The sequence below is a fragment of the Marmota monax genome, unplaced genomic scaffold (genome assembly GCF_021218885.2).
Source record: "Marmota monax isolate L192 unplaced genomic scaffold, Marmota_monax_Labrador192_F-V1.1 WCK01_AAM20220418_F8-fsc00087, whole genome shotgun sequence".
NCBI lineage: Eukaryota > Metazoa > Chordata > Mammalia > Rodentia > Sciuridae > Marmota > Marmota monax.
This window is the reverse complement of record NW_026693476.1, coordinates 2192617-2216435: the sequence shown is the minus strand read 5'-3', so window position 1 is coordinate 2216435 and position 23819 is coordinate 2192617. Positions and strand designations below refer to the sequence as shown.

The 23819-nt window shown below is 31.4% G+C and overlaps 1 protein-coding gene across 1 annotated transcript in view; it reads left to right on the top strand.

Annotated features, from left to right (window-relative positions):
- Man1a2 (mannosidase alpha class 1A member 2) overlaps positions 1 to 23819 on the top strand; it is a 150930-nt gene that overhangs the window by 65974 nt on the left and 61137 nt on the right. Inside the window, exons 7-8 of the mRNA XM_046458186.2 lie at positions 15141 to 15264; positions 17897 to 17990. Coding sequence (XP_046314142.1) covers positions 15141 to 15264; positions 17897 to 17990 — 218 coding nt within the window. The remainder of the gene's footprint in view (positions 1 to 15140; positions 15265 to 17896; positions 17991 to 23819) is intronic.

Below are 23819 nucleotides of genomic sequence, written 5' to 3'. Positions count from 1 at the left end.
TAACTGGTGTTTAAATTATTCATGCTGACTGAAATTTTTGCTGCTCATTTCCAAGTAATATTTATTTTAATGTTGAAGTTTATAAATTATGTGAAAATTTGACAGTTGATCCCCTTTTATCCAAGCTCTTTAGAATAAATGTTAGGAACATTTATTTTTCTCCAGGTGTGAATCTGTGAATTTATTTGAAAAAATAATCTATTTTAGTCATTTCTTTTTAATGAAGAACTGATGATAGAGTTTAAATTTACATTAAGAATCAGCATTTAAATAATGAACTTTATATCTAAATTTACTATTATTTAATTTTATGTACTATACATAATGCAGATTACTTCCTTTGTGAGAGAAGTGCTGACCAGAGTTCCAGAGCAATCTCTCTTGAAAGAACGTAGCCAAATGATGTACACACACTTCTCTTTTCCTTAGCTTCATCATAGATTTTCTGATATTTCCTTCAGTAACTTTACAGAATCATGCAGACTTCTTAGATAATAATTAAAACTTAATTCTGAAAGAAGAAAGACTTTTTTTTTTTTTTGCTACATAGAAGAAAAGAACTGAAAAATAAAGATGAAATTGTAAAACTTCAAATTTAAGATTGAGAATAAAGTAGAAAAGTTTTCAAGGACTGTCGGGGTTTTTAGCACGCCCCCCCCCCCTTCCCTCCTGACCTGCGGGAGAGATTGGGGGAGCATGCCCTGACCAGGATGAACCAAGAAAGGTCCACTGGACTCCCGCACCCAGCCCTCCCTTGCAGGAGAACAATCAGAATCGCCAGGGAGAACAGTCAAAGCAGGATCTCGTTTATTGAGAAAACACACACAGCTAATATAATGTACAGGAACCAATCAGGGTAAAGGTCAGCAGTGGGGGAGAATTTATATCTACACCTATCCTACAGGCAGTAATGGGAGACACGAGCTGTCCATGAGGGCAGAAGGGTTCTGAGCCTATCCTAAAGGTGATCCGATGCCTTCTGGCTAATCGCTAGGTGCTCTCTTAGCCACATGTGGCCCCAGGACTGGGAAGCGGGTAGCAGCCAGCAAGTTAGGTTTCCTCTTTTCTGATGCAACATGTCCCACGTTACATCATGCCCTACAAAGGACCCTGTCATGAGCATTTTATAAGTTTAATTTTCATTTAGTTTCTTTGTATATATTTATATAAATGATTTACTTAAGTTTATGTTTCATAAAATTTGTTATTTCCCTACTTTTTAAGTTATTTTCCCCCCTTTTGGATGGGATCTGATCATTTCCAACATGGCCTTCCCACATTCTTGCTGCTCAAAACCCAACCCATGGTAACAATATGATATAGTATACAGAAACTCAAACATATACACCTGGCAGGGCTTTTTTTTTTTTTTTAAGGGCTTATTTGAATGCTTGATTTCCCACTTCTTATTTTCTTATTCAGTGATACTCTTTTCAAAATACTCTTCCAGGTCATCTAAACCTTTCTGTTGAATAATACATAGTGAGACCTGGAATAGTTTCATTCATTTATATATCAGTGGCATTTGTTTCTATTATTTTCGTTCTATCATAAATACTACTTGGATAGCATCCTGTTACAATCCTTGTGTTAGTGGGCATTTTATTTCTCTAGAAATGATTCTCAAGAATATGATTGCTGGGTCAAATGTCTTTTTTGATTTTTTTGGTAAAGATTCCCAGGTTTGGGTTTATCAGATCAAAGGTATACATATGTTTAAATTTAATGAATACTGCCGAAATATTTTCCAAATAGGCTGTAGTACATCATTTTTCTACCACCAGTGTGTGGGAGCATCCAAATGTCTGAAGATATCAGTATTTTAGTAAATTTGATGAACTAGTGGTTGAAAAATGTTACTCATTGTTATTTTAATTTGTATTTTCTGACTAGTGAATTTGATCATCCTTATAAATTTATTGGACATTTAAATTTACTTTTTTGTGAGTTGTCTTTTTCTAATTAATTTGTGAAGTTATTTGTAGATTGTAAAATTTCTGTCTCTCTGCCTTACTGTTATCAGTATAATATTTTTTCATTTATATATTTAAAATTTTCCCACATTCAGATATACTTTCTGTAACTTTTTGGGTTTTTGATCTTATCTGAAGAGATTTTCTTTATTTTTTGTATTCTTTTGAATTCCCATGAAAGCTTTTGACATATGGCTTTAATTGTTTTTTTTCAAGTATGATGTTAGTTGTACAATCTTTATCAGTGCCTTTATCAGATTCCTATTTCACTGAGAGTTTGCTAATTTGCTTTGTAAATCATGAAAGAGTGTTGAATGTGGCCAGATACATTTTCTTTATCTAGAGAAATAACCATAAGTTTTTTTGCCTTTATTAGTATGGTAAATTACTTGTAAAATTTTCATATGGTAAGTCAGTCTTGAATTCCTTGGGTATTTCTTGGCCATAATATATTATTGTCTTTATATTTTGCAATATTTGATTTTCTAGCACTTTTTGAAACTATCTGTTTCTGTAGTGATAACCCCTTCACTTATTACTTTATGAAACTATGTTTATGATGAATTTTGGTAAGAAATTTACTTTTTAGTGCTACTTTTGATAGGTTTTTATGTTATTTGGCCTTATAAAATAAAATGGAATTAGTCTCACCTTCTTCTGAAATATTTATGTTATACTGGTGTTACTTCTTCCCTAAAGTTTCTTTTCTTTTATCTTTTTTTGGTACCAGGGATTAAACGTAAGGGCACTTAACCACTGAGCCACATACCCAGCCCTCCTGGTTGTTTTTTTGTTTTTTTTTTTTTACTATTCATATTTAGAGACAGGGTCTTGCTCAGTTGCTTAAAGCCTCTCTTAAGTTGCTGAGACTGGCTTTGAACTCAGGATCCTCCTGCCTCAACCTCCTGAGCTGGTGGGATTACAGGTGTGCATCCCCATGCCTGGCCTCTTCCCTAAATAGTTGATGGATTCACTTATGTAACTGTCTAGGTCAGAAATTTCCTTTGTGAGATTTTTTTCCCCATGAATATTCTTTTTTTAATGTAATTTTTTAATTTATATATGACAGTAGGATGCATTACAAATCTTATTACATATATAGAGCACAATTTTTCATATCTCTGGTTGTATACATAGTATATTCACACCAATTTGTGTCTTCATACATGTACTTTAGATAGTAATGATCATCACATTCCACCATCATTAGTTACCCCATGCCCCACCCCTTTCCCCTCCAACTTCTCTGCCCTATCTAGAGATCATCTATTTCTCCCATGCTCCTGCCTCTATCCCACTATGAATCAGCCTCCTTATATCAAAAAAAAAAAAAAAAATCGGCATTTTTTTGGGGGATTGGCTAACTTGACTTAGCATTATGTGAGAAGATTTTTAATAATTCATTTAAAAAATAAATGTATTTATATATATGTGACAATTCAGATTTTATTTTCATTTTCTGTCACTTTTACTTAATTATATTTTTAAGAAATTTCTCCATTTCATCTAAATTATTTAGTTCCTGTTACTTTATTATGCCTGATGTGTTTGTAGGTTCTATAGTAAATAATACCTTCATTTATTACTGATACAATGCTCTTAATTGGTATTCTCTTTTTATTTTGATCAATCTAACTAGGCATTTATCCATTTTATTATTATTTTTAAAGGGGTACTTTTTGTCTTCACTGATTTTCACTTGATTGTCTTTTCTGTTTCATTGATTTCTGCTTTATTTCTCTTATTCCCTTCCCTTTCCTTACTTGGAATTACTTTATTCTTTTTAGCTTTTTACATTGGAAACAGGTAATTAACTTTAGACGTTTTCTTCCTTATAAGCTATTATTTTCCTATAAAGCTATACGTTTTCCTCTAAGGAAAGAATTTTAATGTATCACTTTTCATTATCATTCAGTTTAAAATATTTTAAAATTTCTCGGTGAGTTTTTCCTTGATGAATCAGTAGTTTATAATTGTATTGTTTAATTGCCCTGCTTTTGTTTTTTTACAGAGATCTTATTTAGTTTTTAATTCAGTTTCATTGTGCTCACATAGAACTCTCGAATTTGAACCTTGAACATTTTTTGCAACTTATTTATGGCTCAGTATATGGCCTTTTGGGGGGGGGGTGAATACACTTGAAAAGAAGGTGTGTTCTACCTACAATGTGTATAATGTTTTACATATATCAGGTTCAGGTGATTTATGGTATTGTTCAGGTTCTCTGTGTGTGTCTTGATTTTGTTTAATTTTTGTGTGATTGTTCTATGAATAGCTGAGATGATGTGTGTTAAAATATTCCAAGTGTGATTGTTTAATTGTCTGTTTCTGGCAAACTTTGTATTTATGAACTTTGAGATACATATTTATGATATACTATTCTGGTGGTTAGCTCATTTTATCATTAATGATGTGTCCTTCATCTCTGGTAATATTTTTCTCTTAATACTTATCAAATTTAATGTAGCTGTTCTACCCTTACATTATCTATGATTTTTTAACCTGTGTTTCAATTATAGTATTTCTTTTGGAGATAGTATGTAATTGGATTTTGCTTTTGGTATCTTATATGACAATATCTACCCTTTGGTTGAAATGTCTAGTACATTAACATTAATGCAATTACTGATACAGTAAAGTTCTGTTTTTTCTTCCTGTCTTTTCTTGACTTCCTTATTTATTTTAGAATTCTGTTTTAGTTTATTAATTTCCCCTATTAATTTTGTTAGTGATTACTACTCTAGCAACCATTAAATGTATGTATACATATATATGTAAGTGTATATATACTGATTCCTTTAGCAACCATGATATATACATACACACAGATATACACACACACACACACACACACACACACACACTGTGATTCCTTTAGCAGCCTAAAAAAGTTAATATATAATTAATTTATCTGTTAAGTTAGAATTAATGTTGTAATATTGTGCTGTTTAATAATACTGGAGACACATTGAAACTATGCCTCTCCATATACATCTTTCCTCCCATTGCTTATATGGTATACTATAAATCTCAAAATACATTTTTAAAATATTAGCTTTGAATTAAAGATAATATTTATTTATTTCAATGAAATTAAAAGGGGAGGAAATATTCTAATATCTAGATGTTTAATATATCCATTTATCTGTTCTTCATTCCTTTTTGAAGATCAGGGTTTTCATCTGGTATTACTTCACTTAATCTTGAAGACTTTGTTTTAGCATTTCCTACAGTGCTTGTCCATTGGGATGTATTCCTATAATTTTCTTTGTTTGAAAAAGTATTTTGCATTCATTTTAAAAGGATATGTTCAATGTATATAAAATTCTGGTTTGATTTTTGTTTGTTTCCTTGCACTTTAAAGATGTTATTTCTGTCTGTCTTAGCTTTCATTGTTTCTGATCAGTGAGAATTTGAATTGTTGTCTTTTATATATAAAGTGTTTTTTTCCCCTCTTAATGCTTTATTTCTTTATTTGATTCTCAGAAGTTTAATTAAGATGTGCTCCAGCATGGTTCTATTATTTTTTGTTCCCCACTCTTTATTTCCTTCTGAAATTTTTATATAAAAGAATTTTTATTACTGTTCCACATTTTTCAAAGGTCTTGTTTGTGGCTGTCAATACTGTTTTCTTTGTTCTTCAGATTGAATAATTTCCATTGGTTTATCTTCATGTTCACTTACTATTTTCTATATTATTCTAACTTGCTCTTAAGCCCATCCAGTGAATTTTTTAAGATTTTTATTTGAGTTTTTCTAGTTCAATAATGATTCCTTTTTTTTTTTTTCATAGCTTTGATCTAGAATTTATTATGGTATAAAAAGGAAGATAGAAATTGATCTTTTTTCTTAAAGATGTTTGGATTACTGCATGGATATTACTTATGAAGCAATCTCTCTCAGTGAAATTATAATTTTATGTAAATATAATAAAATATATAAGGTAATTTCCATATACATATGAATCCATTTTCCAGACTGTCTTCTTTCGCATCATTTTGGTTAGCTGGACCTGGTTGCACACCTCTATAATATAGCGACTTGGGAGGCTGAGGCAGGAGGATTGCAAGACCAGCCTCAGAAACTTAGTGAGGTCCTAAACAACTTAGCAAAACTTTGTCTTAAAATAAAATATAAAAAGGACTCAGGGTGTGACTCAGTGGTTAAAAATTCTGGGTTCAATCTTCAGTACCCCCAAAACAAACAAAAACCCAAATAAACAAAATTAGTGTGTTTATTTTAACTCTACTTTATGAATTTAATTATAACATTGTAATAACTTTTGTGTCTGATAGTAGAAGTTCTTTCAGTACCCTGTTTTTTCAGAATTTTCTTAGTTCTTACATATTTATTTTTTTTATATAAAGTTTAGAATTATTTGGCCTAGTTTTTTTTCTGTTATATTTTAGTTGGATTTGCATTAAATTTAGATATTAATTTAGGGAACATTATTATAGTACATTTCTTTCTTTTAATAAGTTATGCCTTTTTAAGTATTTAAATTTTGTATCAATTCAGGTATAGCTTTATTTTACATAGTTTGTGAACATTTCTTAAACGTGTTTAATAACCTGTATTATATTTATTGTTTTTCTTTTACTTAATAACCAGAGGAAAAGATGGACAATGCTTTTATGTATTTAATGTAGGAGTTCAAAGGCTTTCTAAATGTGATTCAAAGCCCGGAAGTTGTATAGCTTTTATTAAACCAAAGATTTAATGAAATATTAGAGATTTTCCACTAAAATCAAGACAGTACATTTTTTTGAAAAGGTCATAAAAGTGTAACAAAATAGGAAAAATGAATAAAGAATGGATTGGAGGCAAAACTATAATTAATTTTAGATCATATGATTGCTTTCCTGGAAAACATGTTTTAATTTATAAAATTAAAATCAGAAACAAGTAGAATAAAATAGCCAAATAGGAAGTAACAAAAATCTTTCTGAACACCAGTAACGTTGAATGGACGTTCCTGAAGGGTCATGTCTTAGTGAAGAACTAAATTAGCCACAGAATAAACATAACTGTATGTCTATGACAGCATATCCCAAAACACAATTCTTGAAATAACTGAACAGCCTAGAAGTTATTTAACTGCCTTTCAAGAGAAAATTGAGCACAGAATTGAGCATTCATTGTGGGGGGAAACCTGGAGGTAGAAGCAATGGCAGAAAAACTATTTGAAGAAGCAGTGTCTACATTTTTTCCAAATTTGAGTGAACAATATAAACCTGCAGACTCTAACACTTGATGAAACTTAGCAGGATACCTATAAAGAAATTTAGCAGGATAAACAGAAAGATAACAATCTTTCATGAAAATTAATGAAAAGAAAAAACATCGAAGACCAGCCAGAGGAAAAATTACATTATACACAGGAAAACAAAAATGGAAGTATTGCTTTCTTTTTATCAGAAGCAGTATAATCCCCAAAACAATGGGCATGCATCTTTTCTTTCTTTTTCAAATTCCTGGCATCCAAGTGATTCTTCCTCCTCAGCCTCCTGAATATCTGGGACTAACAAGTATACACCTCTGTTCCTGTTATTAGAATGCATTTTATAATACATTGAGAGAAAAGTCAATCTAAAATTACATGACCCTTAATAACATTCTTCAAAATGAAGATGAAATTAAGCCATTTTTAGGCAAATGAAATCATAGGGAATTTGTTGCCAGCAGATTTCTGTTAATAGGAATGTTAAAGGAAATTTTTAATGACATAAAAATGGAAAGACAGATCTGTAAAAAGAAATGAGAAGCAGTGGAAATGGTAAATAGTCAAATGAATATAAAAGGTTTATTTTTTCTAGGTTAGTCTTAGAATTTTCTTCTAAAGGTAATTAAAGCAAAAGTAATAACTTGCTATTATTTAAAATAATCGTGTGGTCTATAATATATAAGTAGAAGAAAAGGTATGACCACAGTAGCACAAAGGATTGTATGCAGATTGCATTGCAAGTTCAGATGCTTTTCAACTCATAATGGGGTTACATACTAATAAACCCATCATAGGTCGAAAATGCATTTAATGTACCTAACATATCAAATGTTATGGCTTAACAACAGAATACACAGTCTTAAGAGTTAAGAGTATCAACTTTTTATTCTTGTAATTGAATGGCTGACTGGCATCTGGTTCACTGCCACTTCCCAGCATCTCCAGAGAGTGTAGGAGGCCAAGTTACGAGTGACTGAGTTACACTCCACAGCTGGGTGCTGAGGCGCTCAGTCACAGAAATGGGTTTGTCTTGCTACAGCCCCATGGGTGAAGCTGTGCTCACCTGTTCCTTTGTAATATAACCCCTTGCCCTGTTTAGGATAGAATCTTCCATGGAAGTGCCTTGTGTGTGTCCTCTCCTCTTACTGTGCCCTTGGGTGTGGCCTACCCAGGTGTCAGTCAACCTGCTGACAGTGGACATCATGAAGATAGACTCAGCCCCCTAAAACTTGACCCCTTGCCTCATTTGAATAGCTTCTCCTCAATAAAAGGGGTCAGCGCGTGTTCTAGCTCTCTCTCTCTTTATGCGGACCCTTAAGGTCAGAGGATCCGTCACAGCAACCCCAAAGAAAAAGGTATTTGTGTCTCTTGTATGGTTATTTCGTGTAGCCCAGTTAGCCCAGTTTAACTAGAGTGACCCCTGAGCCTTTTAGTCTCGAGAACAGAAACCTGGCAAGAGAGTTTGTCTGTTTGTGACTGTCTGTATGTCATAGACATACATACAGATAGCCCAGGAAAAGATCAAAATTCAGAGTATGATTTTTACTGATCCTATATTGTTTTTGTAACATTATAAAGTAAAAAAAAAAAAAATGTAAGTTCAGCAGGGTGTAGTGGCACATACCTATAATCCTGGTGCCAGGAGGATCACAAGTTCAAAGCCAGCCTCAGGAACTTTAGTGAGGCCCTAAGCAACTTAGTGAGACCTTGTCTCAGAATAAAAAATAAGAAGGGCTGGGGATGTGAGTAGTTAAACACCCCTTAGTTCAATTCCTGGTACAAAAAAAAACCTATCAAAAAAATTGTAAGTTGAACTGTTTATTGTAAGTCATGGTGTTGTAGTATTTTTTCATTATATGGAAATAGTGTAATAGTTGATTATATATTGTATAAATTAACAGTCAGTGCTGTAATCCCTAAAGCAGCCATACACACAATAAAAGTCTCAGTAGAGAAATTGAAATACTAAAAAAATAGTCAATATTGGATAAGAAAAGTAAAGAATTGATCGGGAAAATTGAAAACAAAAGGCTAGATAGTATACTTATGTTGTGATGTGAAGTTGTATAGTCACTTTGGAAAACAGTTTAGCAGTTTTGTATAAAGTTAAAATAGAATTAGCATAGGATTAAGAAATTATCCTTCTAAGGTATTTATATGCCCAAGAGAAATTAAAATAAACGTCCATTCAAAGGTTGTTTGTAACAACCTTATTCATAATAGCCCAGAACCATGAACAATCCAATTTGTGTATCAAAAGGTGCATAGCTCAGTAGTTATTATAGTCATATCATGGAACACCAGTTAGCAATAAAAAGAATTAAACTATTGGGTAATACAGCAATATAGATGGATCTCAAAGACATATTGAGCAAAAGATCTAGTCTTAAAAAAAAAGTAAAGTGTGAGGATGTTCATAGTGGATTTTTGCATGTAAATTATACCCCAATATTGTTTATTTAAAAGGAAAATTAAACCAGATTCTAGGTGTGGCTATAGGGATGATATAATAAAAAAGCAAAAGCAACAGCAACAACAAAATAACGTGAACTAATAATTGAAAGACAACTTTAAGTTTAAAAATATATTTAGAAAATATGTTTGAAAAAATATAGAGTTAAGGGCTGGGTTTGTAGCTCAGTGGTGAAGCACTTGCCTTGCATGTGTAAAGCACTCAGTTCAATCATCAGAACCAAAAAAAAAAATCCTCAGAACATAATAAAATAAAATAAAATAAAGGTAGTGTGTCCGTCTACAACTAAAAAATATTTCTTAAAAAATAGGGTTAAAATTAGAAACGACCAAGAGACATTTAAAATTATGTTAAATACTATTGTAAGAAGCAGTTCAAATTATGCTTAAATAGTCACAAAGTTTTCCAAAAGGGTAGATGAAAATATGATCATAGACTGGCTTTCAGATAAGGATGTTATTGGGAAAGAGACAAGACTTAGACATAAGTCTTTATATTTTGGGGGGTATACTTTGAATTTTATGTCTTCTGAATATATTATCTCCCTAATTTAAATGAAAATAAAACAAAAGTCAGATTTCATATTATTTTAAAATAAAGTTGTTACATTCTGTCAAACAGGGAATTTTTTTTTTTAAATTTTAAAAATTTTGCCTTCTGTTGTAGATCAGGTGAGAAGTAGTTCATTCTTACATTGTAGTTTTACTTGTAGACAAGTTTATCGTTATCTGTCAAAAGCCTCTAAAACTTTATATTACTTTTGACACAGCATTTTACCCTAAGGAAATAATAGAGGTGTGGGCTAAGGAAGACATATACAAAACCATATTTTTCATAGCATATTTCCTAAAAACAAAAGATATAGGTTAAACTTCCTAAGTATAGATTAAACCTCCAGTGGGAAGGAAAAACAACTCAGTACTTTTTTTTCGTACTCTAAAAGATAATATGCTGCCCTGTAAGTTATATCATAGGGAAAATAATTTATACTAGAAAAATGTAAAAATCAGGTTATGATATCTTATAAGGGAGAACATACAACATGTTAGTCATAAGTATACAATTTAAGAATGAAAGTGCTAAAATATTTAAAATTATTTATTTTTACAGTATTTAATGATAAATTTGTTTTATTTTTACTAGATGTACTGTGAAACAGTTCTATTTAAAAACTATTTTCCAAATATTCAAATTGGAATAATTTCTTTAAAAAAAAACAAGTACACCTTCATGTATGTTTATAGAATTTTGAAATTATTAATATCTATGACCTTTGTGTGCTTTTATTTGAGAAGGTATTTCCTGAACAGTTGCTTATATCAAATTCTGCTTAACTGCCAGGTATTCTAAATTCTAAAAGTTTGCATATTAAAATGTGTAACTATTTTGAACCACTTATTTTTAAAAATGCATCCTTTTACTTTCATTCAGAATGCCTTCTACAAGTACTATATATTTTTACATTGAAAATAAGACTTCTGCTTTTAGTTGTTTTTTTTTTAAATAATTTTTCCAATTTAGTTAATCCAAAATCATGGGGCTTCTTCATTTCATCGATGTCTAGAATTTAAATACGTCTAATTGAAAATAAGAGCTCCATCAAATCGTTATTTTGTAGGTCAAGATATTGCAACTTAAACTTACACATTGTTTGAGTGCTTTAATTTATTAGTTCATACTTTGTTTTGGAACAACTTTTAGCATCAATTGTTTGCAAACTTCTTTTCTGATAACCACATTTCACTAGAAGCTTTGTTCTTTGAATATACCAGAGAAATATTTTCAATGGACTTTGGACAAAATATAATTCAAATTTATTATCAAAATAATGAGTATGATTGTAGGACACTTAGATTTATCTTGAAAATTATTAAAAGTTTATCAAACATTTCTAAAATTCTGTTGTTGGTAATCAGCCAAGAGAGAAATCATGTTTTTTACTTATTTTATTGTTATTCATTGTAAATGTATTCATGTACTTATTATGTATAAAAACATATGTACATTTAGATATCTATACTTCTTATTTTGATCATCTGAAAAATCATAACAAGCAGAAATTATTATTTACTTGGTTTTTGGCAGCTTTTTTATATTTGGAACTTTTCTGTCCTTGACAGTTTTATTTCTTGTTCTTGAAGATTTCCTTATTTTTCTGAGTTGTTATTTTCTCAGCGCTGTGTGTGTGTATGAAATTTAATATTTTAGACTCTTCTTATGAGACACTATATAAAATAAAAGATGACAAACCTTGTATATAATTTAATATTTTGAAAGGTATTTCAGTGTATTGTGACTGAAGCTTAACTTCATGACTTTTGCCAGAAAGTTTCTACAGAGAAGGGTAAATTGTTGAACTTCCTGGGCTATATTTGACAACACTGCAATTTATTCACTACACCAAGACCTAGCTAATCTTTCTAAATGGTATGTTTTTCTTCCTAAAGCATTATGCTCAGTTATCCATGACCTTTTATCACACTTAAAATGAAAATTCTGAAATTGTACCACAGCCTACAGAATTCTTATGGAGTTTAGATTATACTAACTCTCTAACCTCATCCTATATCATTGACTTTCTTACTTTCTGAGCTCTAGCCACACTAGTCCCCCTTAATTTCCATCAGCCCCATTGCCATTACCTTGCTGTTTCCCCTCCTAGGAATTCTCTTCTTCCAGATCTATTCATGAGTATCTCCTCCTCATTCAGGTCTTAGTTCAGACTGAGTCATTTCAGAAATATGTTGTCTTTCATCTAACATGCTTTCTTAGTAAATTTTTCAGATTTCTATTTTCTTAATAACAACTGTAACTATTTAAATGATCTTTTTTTATTGTGGAAGCATGAATAAACTTGACATAGGTTTACCAGTGTCTCTCCCACAGTATAGTAGGCACTTATTATTTGTGAGATAAATGACTGTCCTGTGTAGTTACTGTATTTATATGCTTTCTTTGGTTTAGCCTATAGTCATTAAAACTACATTAGTGATATTGGCCTTCCATAATTTAAAGATATTATAAAAATAATATTTAACAATGAAGGAACTTTAAGCAAGGTACTGATATGTTCTGGTATAGATTTTGATGTTTTAGCACTGATCAATAAAATATAAAGGATATTGAATTCTCATTTTACATCCATTTATCCAGAAGACAAATGGATGTAAGATGAGAAAATATTGATAATTTTACTTCTAAAAGTAAGAAAAGACCCCATAGAATGGTTTAGAATTCTAGTAAGAAGAATCCATGAACTCTACTGCTTGAATAATTAATCTAGACTTCCATTTCTAACCATGGAAGGGCTTTTATCAGACTACCTTCTTACCAAAAGCAAACATAAAAACTAGAAGTATAAAAGACCAAATTGATTGAAGATTTCAGAGAACAACTAACTCAGTTCTTGAAGTGACTATGATCTTAAGTTCATCTCTATACTGGCGTTTTTTCCTAAGGGATTGTTCCAGTCAATGGAATAGGGCAGTAGAGGCCAAACTCAAACTGATAGTCTATTATTATTATTATTATTATTATTATTATTATTATATATGGCAGCAGAATGCATTTGGATTCATTGTACACAATTTACAGTACAACTTTACATTTCTATGGTTGTACACGATGTAGCGTTGCACCTTATATGCAGTCATACATGTACCTAGGATAATGATGTCCGTCTCATTCCATCATCTTTCCTACCCCCATTTCCCTTCCCCACCCCTCCCCTGCTTCCCCTTTGCCCCATCAGAGTTCTTCCATTTTTCCCATGTTCCCCCCATTATGGATCAGCATCCACTTATCATAGAGAACATTCGGCCTTTGATTTTTTGGGGATTGGCTGGCTTCACTTAGCATATTATTCTCTAATTCTATCCATTTACCTGCAAATGTCATAATTTTATTCTCTTTTAATGCTGAGTAATATTCCATTATGTAAGTCAGGTTTTGTAACTGCTAAAATGACTGAGACATGATGACATTTTCTCAGACAGGAAGGGCTTAAGAAAAACTCAAAAAATTTCTTAGAAATTTTCCTCATGTCATTGGTGACTCTGTGTATGTATGACTGTCAAGACTCAATGAATCACAACAGAAAATTACAGAAGACAAAATGACTAAAGAAAGAGTTTAATAGTCATACCATACTGAGGAGCCCAGAGATTAGTGTTTACATCTGCTAAGGTGAAGAAACCTTGGTAAAGATAACTTGAGATCTCAGGGCAACTATATAAAAGGTAGAGGTAAATGTGAAATAGATTACCATAAAGCTTGAAACCAAGGTAATCTGCCTGTATTCAAACTGCATTTCAGGAGAAATTTAACCTTTTAAAAAGATAATGTCATCTAAGCTGGGTATGGTGGCACATGCAAGGAATCCTAGCAGGAAGATTTTGAGTTCAAAGCCAGCCTCAGCAAAAGCAAGGCGCTAAGCAATTCAGTGAGACCTCATCTCTAAATAAATACAAAATAGGACTGGGGATCTGGCTCAATGGTTGAGTGCCCCTGAGTTCAATCCCAGGTACCACCCCACCCCTAAAAAAAAAAAAAAAAAAAAAAAAAACCCATCGTCTAAAGTCTCTATAATTTTTCTCTTATATGATAATGTTTCAGATAAAAAATTATAGAGCAGGCTGGGAAAAAAGGGCAGGAACATATCCTAGAGATTATTTCTACAAAACTGAAATACACTGAAATTTATTTTCTTTAAGTTTATATGATAAACTTAATAAAATATTGGAAATATTTCTAGGGACCATCAATAGGGTATTGATTAAATAAATTACATCTATTTATATAATGTGATAGACGTTACTCAAGCACTATCTATCAGTATTTGGAGCAGGATAGTTCTTTATGGTATGATAATGTTCTAACCATTTAGGACGTTTTATACCTTTGGTCCTCTTGTCGTAAATGCAAGTTGTACACTTACGGTTTGAGACAAGTTGAAATGCACACATGGTTATATGGCCCTGGGATGGGCTATTTCAAAGGAGAATCAACAATATCATTGAATTCTGTGCAGATTAAAAAGAAACCAAGGAGGAGAAAGCTGTGATAACAGAAGGACCATGAAGGTGCATTGTAGAATAAAATGCAAGATACAGAGGAGTTAGTATAGTTGGCTATATTTGTTCTAGGAAAAGAGGAAAATATGAATATATATTTAGATTGCTTATATATGCATGAAAATTTGAATTGATATGTAATGAAAGTTATTGTGGAGCCTGGCAGTGTGAAAGGAGTTGAGACTAGATAAAATATATTTAATGTATACTTTTTTATAATTTTAAAACGTGGATGTATTACCTACACAAAATTTTTAATTATCAAAGTTTTAGATATAAATTAACTGTTGTTAGATATAATACTTTTTACGGGATTTATTTAAAATTCATGTATTCATTAGATTTTTTTGTTGTTATTGTTGTTGTCCCCCTTCCCCCAATCTTTTCCTTTCATTCAGTGGAGTAGGGCGAAACTGGGGCTGGGCATCTGCAGGTAGCAGTATTCTGGCTGAATTTGGTACACTACATATGGAATTTGTCCACCTCAGCTACTTGACCGGGGACCTGGTTTACTATAAAAAGGTTAGTTTTCTTTCCTTTTTTGTTTGTTATAAAAGACTTCCTTAAAATTTGTTCAAAGACTTGATTAGTGCTTAATATGTTTATCAGGGCTCTGGATATTATTTTTTCTTTTTACCTTAAACATAGCTTTTCAATTTAAAACATTTAAAATATTTATTATTATTTTAAAAGTTTTTAAAAATACAAAAATTTATTGTCATTTCAGTTGTGCTGAAGTTCCTAGCCAGCATGGTAAGATAAGAAAAATGAACAAAAGGTTTAAGAATTGAAAAGGAAGAAAGAACATACTGATTATTCACAGATTACATGGTTATCTATTATATAGATATATACTATATTAAGGTAGTCTAAATTTTTCTTTTTTGGGGAGCGGGGTAGGAAGGGTAAATGGATTGAACCCAGGGCATTGCACATGTTTATGCACTTTGCCACAGAGCCGTATCTTCAACCTGAACAGTCTTTTTCAATGACTAAACCAAGAGCTTAATGTGGGTTTATTTTTTGTATAAAAGACTTATATCGACATTAAAAGTCAACAATATTTCTCTGAACTAGCTACAAAAGGCAAGAAAATGTCATTTTATAAAAAGATGCCTTATGATGATAGCAACAAAAGTATGTTTCCCACAAATAAATCTAACAAAAAGTAAAGTTCGATACTTTATTAAATGACATTGGAGAAGACTTAAATAAGTGAGAGTAGGATCACAGACTGATGGTTAATACTTCTTTGGACTGCAAGTAATGTGCGAGAAGCTAGACAAATAACAAAGAATTTTACAGACAAGCTATGTTTGTGTCTGCAAACTTGGGCAAGAAAAGAGAATCCGTGACATATATTCTGTCCTGAGCAGTGAGTGCTGCATTGAAAATCACAGTTGACTAGGAGAAAGCAAAGGGCATAAAAACATATTTACATCTGGACTCTTGTCTAGTCTTATATGAAAGCTTTCTTGTGAATAGCTGAGTCAAGAAAAATAGTAATGAATAGTTCATCAAAAAAGAACAAGTACAGAATTTATACAAAAATCTTCCAGAATAAAAGAATGAAATGCACATGAGAAATACTGGCCAAAAAATATTTATCAGAGAATAGCAGTCGAAAATTCTGAGCAAACATTACCATAGCAAAGAGATAAGACCTCATTTGTATAGAACAGAATATGTAGTTACAAGTGCTCAGAGAAGATAAGATGTGATAGCAGTAACAAAGTATAAGATAGAATTATTACCAAAATGAAGGCCAAAATGGAAGCAATGCAAAGAAAGACAGGGTTCAAAATATAGCAAAGAAAAAAAAAGAAGTCAAAATTGAGAAAAGTTAATGTATAGAAATTAAAAAGAAAGGAAATGATAGGGAAAAGAGGCTAAGATAATTCAATATTATACATAATTTTCAGATAACAAAAAGTTGCTAGTTTTCTCATGTTACATAATATCCTTCAGAACTATCTAAAACTGGTTCATGGAATTATTCAGATTGAAATTATTATACATAATGGTGCTTTCAAATATGAAAGGACACAGGAAATATAGACAGCGTTTTTGAACCTATTCCTAAAGCTATTTGATGATGACATTCAGCCAAATAAGAAATGATGGAAGACCTTGCAGAGAAAGGATTAGAATTATGCCCAAATCCAGAAAAAGCAAGTATGTACAAGGTCCTGTGAAAAATAGAATGTTTTCCCAACCAGTTAGAAATAATTAATACCAGCCAGGTACCCATAAAATATAAACATAATATTCTCAAATAAAGAATACTAGAAATAAAGCACCTTTACTGCTGTATTATTTAAACACTCCCCCAGCCAAAGCACTTATAAAATCCAACCAATCTAGAAATAAATAAAAATAAATCCCTGGAGAATCTCCAGCCTCTTAATATATTTTGTGATTTAATTTCCCCCTTAACCTCTTGGAGATCCCTTAGGAATTGGAATTTTAGGAATTTAGGGATATGTACTATGGGGCCAGTATTTAAAGTTAAACCATTTGGTTTTACTTCATTGTTTTTTTTTTAATTCATTAAATTCAAATTAATGTAATACTTTCTAATGTTTTGCCTCCATTTCTATGAAATTATTAATGTTCTCATGTTAAATATGTACATATTAAATATGTCTGGAATGATATTTATCAACAATGTTTCTGATGTCTATTTCTGGATAGTAGAATGTAGAAATTTAAAATGGTATCACAGGGCTGACAATGTGTAGTTCAGCAGTAGAGCAATTGCATAGCATACAAGGGACCCAGGGTTATATTCCAATACCACTTACATATATACATCAGTGTGTGTGTGTGGGTGTGTATATATATGTGTATATATATGTATATAAGTAAATATATACTTAAAAATTATTTCTATCTGAGCTACTTTTCTTTGTATCGCTTTTATTATTCCTTGATTTTTAAAATAACAATCTTGTAAGAATAATGAGTCATTTAAGAAATAGCAGGCTTTCCTGACCATCACACACACAAAAAGCAGGGGGTGGGTTATAGGTTCTTAAATGACAGAAAAAAAAAAAGAAAAAGGAAGAAAGAAAACAAAGACTAGACTAATACCAAACCTTGATGACCTTTATTTTTGTTCATTACATTCTTAATTTTAAATTATTTTGCTTAGGTCATGCATATTCGGAAACTACTTCAGCAAATGGATCGTCCAAATGGCCTTTATCCAAATTATTTGAACCCAAGAACAGGGCGCTGGGGTCAGTGTAAGTATTTCTAGTATAACTGATATTTTGTTAAGAGGTTAATTGTCTGAAAACTCATGCTTGATGTAGTGAAAGGTACACTGTGAGAATTAGAACCCTCAGTTCATGTCTAACTCTGTGACCTATTAGTGCTGTTAACTTTGATGAGTTTCTAATCACAAAGCTTGTTTTCTTCTCGTAAAATGCAAACATTAATAACCTGTCCCACAAAAATATTTTAATTCATGTATTTTAAGTACTTTGCTAAAATACTGTGTGGCAGTTTGAAGGGTCATACTTACTATTAGCACATCTTTGAGCACCGCTTGAAAGGATTTTGAAACACAAATAAGTTATACTAGTAAAGGAGGCAGTTTCTCTTGGACAAACAATGTGTAATTTAAGGAAAAGATATCATGACATCCATAATTTACTGAGCTCTGTGCCAAGTTTTTGGATGTAACTAAAGGTGGGGAAAGAATATTACTGGGCTTGACATGAATTTAGGGAGCTCCCAGCCTTAGCAGAATACACTTAGAAGTAGTTGGAATATGATATGATAATGATAAATGTTGCAGTAGAGGAATATACCAGTTGTTAATGTGAAACTGTGATAGAAGTGATTCCTCTGCCTGACAGTTTCATGTTTGTTTTGGGTGGTGCTGATTTTTATTATTAGAGCTTTAGAATATTTCTTTAAAGGAACTTTTTTTTTTTTTTATTTTTTTTTTTATTTTTTTTTTTAATTTTTTTTTTTATTGGTTGTTCAAAACATTATAAAGCTCTTCACATATCATATTTCATACATTAGAACTAATTTTTTTGGAAGGAGGGTGGGGTACCAGGGATTGAACACAGGGGCACTCGATCACTGAGCCACATCCTATTTTGTATTTTATTTAGAGACAGGGTCTCACAGAGTTGCTTAGTGCCTCACTTTTGCTGAAGCTGGCTTTGAACTTGTGATCCTCCTACCTCAGCCTCCAGAGCCACTGGGATTACAGGCATGCACCATGGCCCTGGGCAGGAACTGATTTTTAAAAAATAATAAATAATGAATGTTCATGTGGAATTGTGGAACTTAAGGAATGTTAACAATTATGGATTTACCAATGTTGTTCTCTTTAAAAAGAGTCTATTTTAAAACTAAAACCATAGAAGTTGCAACTTCACTCCTAATAAAACATTTGAGTTATTTTTGAGACTAATAAAATCATAATGAAGTAATAAGAGTCAAAAATAACAATCATAGCAATCATTATTAAATTTTATGTATTGAAACACTCGTAAATTTGCTAGTGAAAAACTTTGCCAATATGAGTATAAAGAGTGGGAAAACTTTTGCCTCAGAATTGTCTTTTAGGCTCCTTTTTAGGAGTTTATTGTAATTTTGTGAAAGACAGGCAGATTGGTCCATATAGGTCTTTCAGAGACTAGATCTCACTTTTTTGGTACTACTTCTTTATTGTTGTTATAACTGAGGATTGAACGTGGGGCACTCTACCATAGACCTGTACCCCAAGCCCTTTTTATTTTTTTGTTTTGAGACAGGATCCTAGATTACTGAGACTGGTATTAAACTTGGGATCTTCCTGCTTCAATATCCTAAGTTGCTGGAATTATAAGTTTTTGGTACTTCTACATACTTTTTCTATATCCAAAAATTCTTTGCATATAGCTCACTTTTCTTTTCATTTTGAAAATAAGGTCTAATTCCTGGGCTGAATGGAAATTATATTATCTGAGAAAGCAAAATCTTAAAAGCCACATTTCTAAATATAAGAGTGCAGTCTTTTTCTAAAATATAAAAGTGGCACACACCTGTGATCCCAGCTGTTTGGGAGGATAAGAAAGGAGAATCACAAATTTCAGGTCTCAAAATAAAAAATAAAAAGGAGTGACGAAAAAGCAAAGGCACGAGTGGTGTGACTGTATTTTGTGTACAACCAGAGACGTGAAAATTCATGCTCTATATGTGTAATATAAATTGAATCTCATTCTGCTGTCATATATAACAAATTAGAATAAATAAAAAATAAATAAATAAAAAGGACTGGGTGATTGATTGATTCAATGGATTCAATTCCCAGTACTGCAATAAATAATTAAATAATAAATAAATGAAAGAAAAAATGCAGTTTTTGTGTTCCCACATAAAAGTGATTGGATTGGATTGGATCTCTACTTGGTATCTACTTGGTAGATTTTGTTGTAAGTTTTTATCCCTTAGAATTGTATTGAGATTGGAAATATTCTAACATTGGGGAAAAATATGACTAGTTTCTGCCTTATACCATATGCCAGTATATATTCTATGTAGCATAACTATTTAAATGTATAAAATGAAACAAACAAACAAAAAAATGGTTGAACATATAACCAGGAAAACTTTCTAAGCATATCACTTAAAGCAGAAACAAAGGTGTCTATTTTACAATATATAAATGTTAACCTACATTTCATAACAAATAAAAGGCAAGTTATGAACTAAAGAAATATTTAAACATATTTGGAAAACAAAGTATTCATATCCTTTCTTTATTAAAAACTTTTAGAGGATCATAAGCAAAGAAAAATTAATTCTTAAAAACAAACACAAATGGACAATAAACAAATATTCATATTTAATCCCAAGAATAGTGTTAGTAAAAATAAGTAGTAGTTGGAAATAATGTAATGTGACAACATCTGTTTCTGTACAGACTAGTGCTTCTACACTAGTATTTACAAAGCCTGTAATACTTGTAGCATCTCTGGACTGGTCCCCAGAGATCTTTGTCTCTTCTATTTCACCATGCCCATAAGCAAATCAATGCAGCTTTAACATCTATACATTAACGTTTATTTACTTTAACTAACTCAGGAGTTATTTATAATAGTGACAATTTTAAACATTTTAAAACAACTTTTGTCCAACAGAATTTTCTATGATGAGCAAAGTGTTCTATATTTCTTTTGACCCATATAATAGTCACTAGCCAGACAGGGTTATAAGCACTTGCTGTCTTGTGAGCACTGTTTGGAACTTTATTTTTTATTGTATTTACTTTCAATTAATTTAAATTTAAATAGCTTTTTGTGCCTAATGCACTGCCATTGGACATTGTGGTATTTTTTTAACCTTCTTTTTTTTGGCGGGGTGGGGGGCGGTTATTCAGGATTGAACTCGGGCACTGAATCACTGAACCACATCCCCAGCCCTATTTTTTATTTTATTTAGAGACTTTAATATGTTTGGTTAAATAAAAATTTTGGTTCCTCCATATACACAGCCATTAAAATTTGTAGTATACTTGACATGGATAAATATAACAAATCTAGAAAGACATTTAGAAAGAGAGAAAAGAATTACTTTAATAATAGAAAGTAGAATGTTCTATTTCTTCTGAATGTTTGTTTTTATTTTCTCCTTTTTGTTTTCCTAGTTATCCAAATTTGATAGTAAACATTAATTACTTTTGAAGTAGGGTTAAAAATATTTTAAAATAAAAACCAGGATGCCTTTATTTACAAAAAAAATATATTAAGATACTGGAAAAAATAAATTACAATTTGAGAATTGCTAGCCTTTAAATGAACAACAGTATAGTATAAATTAGCATCTCAATTATTGAAAAGATAACTTTTTTCCTTCAACATTGTTGACAAAACATGAAAAAGAATGAAGTTGAACCCTTACCTTATGCCATTTACAAAAATTATCTCAAAATAGATTTTAAAAACCCTAAATTTAAGAGCCCAAACTTTAAATCTCTTAGAATTCTTAGTGGCAAATCTTCATTTCTTTTGATTTATCAGTGGACTCTTTATTATGACAAACAGATAACAATAGTTTTTTAAAAAGATAAATTAGATTTTATTATATTTAAGAACTTTTGTGCACCAAATGATACAATCATGAGAGTGAAAGACCACTCACAGAATGAGAATATTTGAAAATTGTGTATTTGATGAGGGAACATGTAAAATAAATAAATATATATATATATATGAATATATAAAGAAGCCCTACAACTAAACAGGAATATGATACAATCGAAAAATAGACAAAGAACTTGGAAAGTCATTTCTTCAAAGTACATATGCAAATGGAAAATAAGTTCATGAAAAAATGGTTATTATTATTAATTATTAGGAAAATGCAAATCAAAACCACAGTGTACCACTTTACATCTACCCAGATGGCTATAATCCAAAGAAGAGAATATACGTACTGGGAAAGATGTGGAAAAATTGGAACCCTTGTCGTTGCTGGTGGGAAAATGATGTGTTGTAGCCACTTGTGAAAACTATTTGGCAGTTCCTCAAAAAGTTAAACATAGAATTACCATGTGAATGCAATTCAATTTCTACATATATATTCAAGTGATTTGAAAACAAAGATTCAAACAGATGCTTCTGAGCTAATATCCATAGCGATATTATTCACAATAGCTAAGAGGTGAAAACAGTTTGTGATGGTCTGAATGTGGTTTGTCCCCCTAGAGGTTTATGTACTAGAAACTTGGTACTGAGTGGTTGTGTTGAGGTTTTGGAACCTTTATGAGGTAAGGGGCTAGATCAAGGTAATTGGAGGGTTGTGCCCTCAGAGGGGATTCTTATTGGTCTTGTGGAGTGAGTGAGTTCTTGTGGATTGTTATAAAGCAAAGCTATTCCACATGCTTGGTCCTTTCTGCATATGGCTGGTTATCCTTGTTCTCTACCATGTTGTGTTATAGCCAGAAGTCCCTCACTAGAAAAAATGTTGGCATGTTGATCTTGAATCTCCAAAACTGTAAGCTAAATAAACCTTTTTTCTTCATAAGTACCTAGCTTCAGGTATTTTGTTACAGCAGCAGAAAAATGGACTGATACATAGCCCAGGTATCCAATAGTGAATGGATTAAAAATTATATACATAGTGGAATATTACTTAACTATTAAAAGGAACGAAACTCTGAATCATGTCACAACATAAATAAACCTTGAAAATAGCCATAAAAAGACAAATATTGTACGATTCTACTGTCACATATCTAGAGTAGTCACATTCATAGAGCCTAGCAGAGGCTTGAGAGAGAGAGGAATGGAGAGTTACTACTACAGAGTTCCTCTCTCTGGTCACAGAAAAGTTTTGGAAATATGTAGTGGTTATGGTTATACATCACTATGAATGTAACTAATGCCACTCAAAGATACACATAAAAATAGTTAAAATTCCAACTTTTATGTATAATTTACAATAAAAATTCCAATCAGTAAAGATAACTCATGTTCCTTTATTTTTCCCTACAAACTAAATTCAAATTACTTTTCGATGTGTTCACTCTCAGCAGTTATTAATTTTGAAAATGTTATAGAAAGAGCTATTCATTGGTTATTTTGGCAAAGGTTTTTAAAATCCTAGGGAGCTGCCCTGATATTGCTTTAGCAGCTGCAGTCCTTACTAAATTGTCCAATTTGTCCTTTTTAATGTTTTTGTATATTTTATATCAGCTTCTGAAAAGTATATCAAATTCCATTATTATCTTTGAGCAGTATACATCTGTCATATCTATAAATAGACTGCAAAACAAACATTTAATTGAACTGAAATTTAACAATTCAGCATTGGCTAACTGTATTATAATTAGAGTAATGATAATGTCTGACATGCACATAGCAATCACAGAGAGTAATTACCAGTAATTACCTTCAGGAAAAGTACTTGGCAACAGATATAAAAGAATATAGTAAGGAACCTAGAGTTAAAGGCAAAGTTCTTTTTCTTTTTTACTTTGGTTTTTTTCCCCCACAAGTTTCCTAAGTACAATGCTTAACCTATGCCAGTTGATGGTTAAAGTGAAGAAAATATAAAGAATTAGTTGTTAT